Source organism: Coturnix japonica, chromosome 25 (assembly GCF_054131305.1).
Source record: "Coturnix japonica strain WE chromosome 25, WE-NBRP24, whole genome shotgun sequence".
Taxonomy (NCBI): domain Eukaryota; kingdom Metazoa; phylum Chordata; class Aves; order Galliformes; family Phasianidae; genus Coturnix; species Coturnix japonica.
In genome coordinates this window covers 7771501-7777500 of record NC_140687.1, presented here as the reverse complement: position 1 = coordinate 7777500, position 6000 = coordinate 7771501, and the positions used below count along the sequence as shown (strand labels likewise).

The 6000-nt window shown below is 58.4% G+C and overlaps 2 protein-coding genes across 2 annotated transcripts in view; both read right to left on the bottom strand.

The window, feature by feature from the left end:
* LOC146756900 (uncharacterized) overlaps window positions 1-551 on the bottom strand; it is a 7841-nt gene extending 7290 nt beyond the window's left edge. The window contains exon 1 of the mRNA XM_085523850.1: window positions 1-551. This exon is cut by the window's left edge and continues 73 nt beyond it. The gene's annotated coding sequence lies outside the window, so the exon portion shown is untranslated.
* Window positions 552-1712: 1161 nt separating this feature from the next.
* LOC146756899 (uncharacterized) lies at window positions 1713-5575 on the bottom strand. The gene is made up of 5 exons (XM_085523833.1): window positions 5545-5575; window positions 5221-5322; window positions 3245-3458; window positions 3081-3152; window positions 1713-2717 (listed from the first exon to the last, which is right to left on the bottom strand). The coding sequence occupies exons 1-5, from the start codon at window positions 5573-5575 to the stop codon at window positions 2594-2596; spliced, it is 543 nt and encodes a 180-aa protein (XP_085379959.1). The 3' UTR covers window positions 1713-2593.
* Between the last annotated feature and the right edge of the window lie 425 nt (window positions 5576-6000).

The following is a 6000-nucleotide window of genomic DNA, read 5'->3' as shown; positions in this document are numbered from 1 at the left end:
TTTTAGGTTCGTCGGTGAAGGGTTTGAGGAGCAGTTTCCCCGTCGCCAGGTGCCTTCGTTCCCCGTCTCGAGCTCGTCCAATCCGGAGCCGGGGGGGGCGGAGCGGCGTAACCAGGAGCGGGGAGGGCAGGAGCCGCGGAAAAAACAGCGAGAAAGCGGGAGCCGAGGGGCGGTTACAAAACCCGGCAGCCCGCTCGACCCCGGTCCCGCACAGCCCCCACCCCCAGCAACATCCCCCCAAACATTGACAAACTGTGACACCCCACACAATGAACAAACGTTTACAAACTGTGACACCCCACACAATGAACAAACGTTTACAAACTGTGACACCCCACACAATGAACAAACGTTTACAAACTGTGACACCCCACACAATGAACAAACGTTTACAAACTGTGACACCCCACACAATGAACAAACGTTTACAAACTGTGACACCCAACACAATGAACAAACGTTTACAAACTGTGACCCCCCACACAATGAACAAACGTTTACAAACTTCTTACAATGGGACCCCAAAGGGGCCCATCAGCCCCCACCGGGCCCCCCCGTGCCCCCATGAGGTGCCCCCCACCCAACGCTCCCCCGGTGCCAGCCCCACCCCACAGCAGCACCACCGACCCCACACGGCAGCAGCCCCAGACGCCGCCGCCCCACAGGGCAGACGAGGAGGGTCCAATGGGGGGCGATAAAGGGGGTGTCGGGGGATAAAGGAGGTGGGGGACAGGGCTGGGGGGGGAATGGAGCACGGACGGCAACGGGAGCACGGCCCTATAGGGGAGCATGGACGGCTATGGAAGCATGGCCCTATAAGGGATCACAGCCCTATATGGGATCAGGGCCCCCTATGGGATAAGAGCCCTATAAGGGATCACGGCCCTATATGGGAGCCGTGGTGCGACTCCATGGGGCTGCCGGCCCTGCTGAGGGCTCTGCTGCGGGAACGGAACCATAGGACTGGACTGAACGGAACGGACCAAACTGGGACAGGACAGAACGGAACGGACCGAGCCGGGACGGGACAGAACCGAGCGGACCAAACCGGGACGGCAGGTATGGGAATGGGGGGGGGGGGGCAACGGCAGGGGGGGGCAATGTGACCGGGGGGTCACCTGGGGTCAGTGTCACTGGGGTCGCCATCATGGGGGTGTCACCGTATTGGGGGGGGTCACCTGGGGTCACCATTACTGGGGTCACTGTCATGGGGGGGGGGGGGTCGCCATAATGGGGGGGTCAACATAATGGGGGTCAACTGGGGTCATTGCCACTGGGGTCACCATATTGGGGGGGGTGTCCCCATCCCTGGTCGCCATTTGCCATGTTCCACCATGTCTGTGTGTGTCCCCAGGTGTGTCGGTGTCACCACGGCTCAGCACAGCATCAGCAGGACCTCCTTATCAGCAGGACCCCCCCCATGCCCCCATCCCCTCTTATCACCATGTCCCCCCCTATCACCACCAAGCCCCTTTTTCTCACTATCACGACCCACTATCGCACCACCACAGCGCCCCCTGTCGGCCCGCCCCCCCTTATCAGCCCGCCCCCGTTTCCCGTCCCCGTTCTGCCCGTTCTGCCGCCGTAACGGGGAGTCCCGCGCGGTGTGGAGCAGCCACGCTCTGAAGGACGCGCGTGGCCGCGTGCTGTGCCCCATCCTGCGGCGCTACGTGTGTCCGCAATGCGGCGCCACGCGGGACAACGCGCACACCAGGAGGTTCTGCCCGCTCACCCCGGCGTCATATCGCTCTGTGTATGCACCGAGAGCACGGGGACATGGGGACGGCGGTGACTGATAGCAGGTAATGGGGTATTAGGTTATAGGGGCTATTAGGTGATGGGGTTGTGGGTTATGGAGTTATGGGGTTATTTATGGGGTTATGGGGTTATTTATGGGGTTATAGGGGTATGGGGTTATTGGGGTTTGGGGTTGTGGGGTTATGGGGGTTATAAGGGGTTATGGGCTATAGGGGTTATGGAGTTGGCCCCCACATATTGTACTGTGTGTGTCGGGGCAGTTGTGGTGGTGATGATGTTAATTAAGGCCGTAATTACTAATTACTATTACTAATAACGCACTCTGTGTCATCCCCAGGCTGTGCTGAGCGCAACGTGGGACAGAAGGCAGCAGCTGGGCACCAACTGTGCACCATCATTAGTGCACTATCACTTGTGCACCATCATTTGTACACCATCAGCTTTGCACCACCGCTCGTGCACCATCATCTTTACACCATCACTTTACACCTTCAGTTGTGCATCATCACTTGTGCACCATACCTTTGCACCATCACTTTGCACCACTACTTTGTACCATCATTTGTACAACATCACTTGTGCACCATCACTTTGCAGCATCCCTTTGCACCTTCAGTTGTGCACCACCACTTTGCACCATCACTTGTGCACTATCAGCTTTACACCCCCACTTTACACCCCCACTCTGCACCAGGAGCAGAGCTCAGCAGCTGTTCCCTGTTGTGTTGTTGTGTTATTGTGTAGTTGTGTTGTTCCAGCCCTGCTCACACTCGTGTGTTTATTGCACCATTATGGGCTTTTTTCCCCCAATTAAGCCCCACTCACAGCTGCAGCTTCATCCTGGCTCGTCCCCCTCCATCTTCCTCCTCCTCCTCCTGCTGTTGTTCACCCCCCGGCTCCGCTCACGACGCAGCCGCAGCAGCGACTCCAGGGCACGATGGGCGCTCATCACACGGCGGCTGTAGGATAATGGGACCCCATAGGGGATAATGAGACCCCATAGAGACCAATGAGACCCCATAGGGAACAATGAGACCCCACAGAGACCAATGAGACCCCATAGGGGGCAATGAGAGTCCCCATAAGGGACAGTGAGACCCCATAGGGGATAGTGAGACCCCTATAGGGCACGATGGGCGCTCATCACACAGCGGCTGCAGGGACAATGAGACCCCATAGGGGACAGTGAGACCCCATAGAGACCAATGAGACCCCATAGGGGATAATGAGATCCCACAGGGGACAGTGAGACCACACAGGGGACAGTGAGACCCCATAAGTGCCAATGGGACCCTAACCCTAACCCCCCCCCCAGCACTCACTTGAGGTTGGACAGCTCGAGGATCAGCCCCCCCAGCACCGCAGACGCATCCTCATGTGGTGCCACCTCATTCCTGGGGGTCAAAGGGGGTGAAAATAGCACCAATCCGGGGCTTTTTAAGCCCAAAATGAGCTCTGGGTTCTGGTGGGGGGAGGGGGGTCCAACCTGGGGGTGCAGCTGGGTGAGGCCGGGTCCCCATCGGCGTCCACAGGGCACAGAGGGGCTGCAGGCTGGGAGGGGGTGGGGGGCTGGGGGGGAAATGGGGTGAAATGGGGGCAACTGGGGCAACAGGGGATGAACTGGGGGGAACTGGGATGAACTGGGGTGAATGAGGGTGAATGGGGGGGATTGGGGGATATGAGAGTGACTTGGGGGGGGACTGGGGTGATGGGTGAATTGGGGTGAATGGGGGAGAATTGGGGGTATTGGGGGGGTCGGAGAGTGACGGGGGGGAACTGGGATGAACTGGGGTGAATGGGGACAAATTGGGGGGGATTGGGGGGATCTAAGAGTGACTTGGGGGGGAATTGGTGTGACTTGGGATGATTTGGGGGTGAATGGGGGGGAACTGGGGTGAACTGGGGCACCAAGGGCTGAACTGGGGGGAACTGGGATGAAATGGGGTGAACTGGGGGGATCTGAGGGTGACTTGGGGGGGAACTGAGATGATTTGGGGTGAATGGGGGCAAATTGAGGGGGACTGGGGGATATGAGAGTGACCTGAGGGGGGACTGGGATGAATTTGGGTGATTTGGGGGTGAATGGCGGAGAACTGGGGTGAACTGGGGTAAGTTGGAGTGATTTGGGGTGAACTGGGGTAAATTGGGGCAATCTAGAGTGGAATGGGGGGTAAACTGGGGTGAACTGGAGCTCTATGGGGTGAAGTGGGACAATGTGGGTTGCAGTGGAGTGCTATGGGGCTGTTCCCTATGGGTTCTCATAGTACTCTGGCATTACCTGCAGCAGCTTGGTGTCCCCCCCCTGGCACCCCACTGTGCTCTGGTGCTGAGACGTGGGGCAGCCCCACAGTGCCAGCCCCATAGCGCTCCTCATGCTCTGCCCCACAAGTGGGCTCCGCTTTGGCTGCCCACTCCCCCTCCAATGGCTCTTTGGTGGCCTCAATGCATTCTGTGCCCCCATCAGTGTCACTATGGGGCTGTGGGGAGCTGTGGGGTGCTATGGGGCTGTGGGTCACTATGGGGCTGCAGGTCTCCCATATCAGGGCTGTTCTGGTCTTCCTGCTGCTCGCAGCCATCCATCCCATCCTGGAACAACCCCCCCCTAACCTGTGTGCTCCTTACCCCATAGCTGTGGGGAGCTGGGGGGTGGGGAGTCCAGAGCGTCGCCTCCAATCATGGCCCCCATACTGATGTCCTCCATATTGGTGTCCCCCCCACTTATGTCTCCCCCATTGCTGTCCCCCATATTGCTGTCTCCCCCATTGGTGTCCCCCATATTAGTGTCCCCTCCACTTACATACCCCTCATTGCTACCCCCTCTATTGGTGTCCCCCCCATTTCTGTCCCTCTCCTTGATGTCCCCTCCATTGATGTCCCCCTCATTGGTGTCCCCCATATTGCTGCCCCCTCCATTGGTTTCCTCTTCCTCAGTGCCCCCCATATTAGTATCCCCCCCCTTGGTGTCCCCTCTATTGATGTCCTCCCCCTTGGTATCCACTCCATTAGTGTCTGCCATATTGGTGTCCACCATACTGGTGTCCCCTCCCTTGCTGTCCCTCCCCTTGGTGTCCCTGTCCCCTCCATTTTTGTCCCCTCCATTGGTGTCCACCATATTGGTGTCTGCCATATTGGTGTTTGCCATATTGGTGTCCCCCCCCTTGGTGTCCCCTCTATTGTTGTCCTCCCCATTGGTGCCCCATCCAATCATGTCCCCCCCCTTGCTGTCCGCCATATTGGTGTCCCCTCCATTGTTTCCCCCCTCATTGGTGTCCCCTCTATTAGTATACCCTCCATTGATGTCCCCCCCCTTGCTGTCCCCCATATTAGTGTCCCCCCCATTAGTGTCCTCCATATTGCTGTCCACCATATTGCTGCCCACCATATTGCTGTCCCCCATATTGGTGTCCCCTCTATTAGTGTCCCCTCCATTTGTGCCCCCTCCATTGATGTCCCCCCCCTTGCTGTCCACCATATTGTTGTCCCCACTATAGTCGTCCCCCCCCTTGTTGTCTCCCCTCAGTCCTGCCCTGACTTTGACATTGGGGCCATCACGGTGGTCAACACCTGCAAAAGGAACAGCAGCTGCTTGGACGCCATTTTGTGGCCATTTTGAGGCCCTTTGGAAACCATTTTGTGACCATTTGGTGGCCATTTTGAGGCCGTTTTGCGGCTGCTTGGAGGCCATTTGGTGGCCATTTTGAGACCGCTTGGAGGCCCATTGGAGGACATTTTGAGACCATTTTAAGCCCATTTTTTGGCCATTTTGAGGCGATTTTAAGTCATTACCTGTCACCTGGCTGCTCCTCCTTTTGCCCATGGCGCCGCTCACCTGAGGGGCACACACGCCCATTGAGCATCATTTCCTCACTATTTCCCCTCAAATCCCCCCTGGCCGCCCGGTCTCTCTCACTCCACGTCCCAGAATAACACCGTTATCCCGCTATAACGAAGCCCAATGGCGCCCATCCCGCCCCAAGGCCCTTCCCGGCCCCGCCGCCATTTTGCTTCACCTCAGCTCCCGCCCAACGCCCAACGCCTTCCCGCCTTTTTCACACCGCGCGCTCTGCGCCTGCGCCGCGCGGGGGACGCTGGGAGTTGCAGTCCCCGGAGAGACGTAACGCGGCGCAGCGCGGGGGATGCTGGGAGTTGCAGTTCGCGGCGCAGCGGGGTGCGGCGCTTTTGCGACAGCGTCGCCGTAAAGTGCGGAGGTGTTGGCAGCCCCGTAGGAGGAAGCGGTGAGTG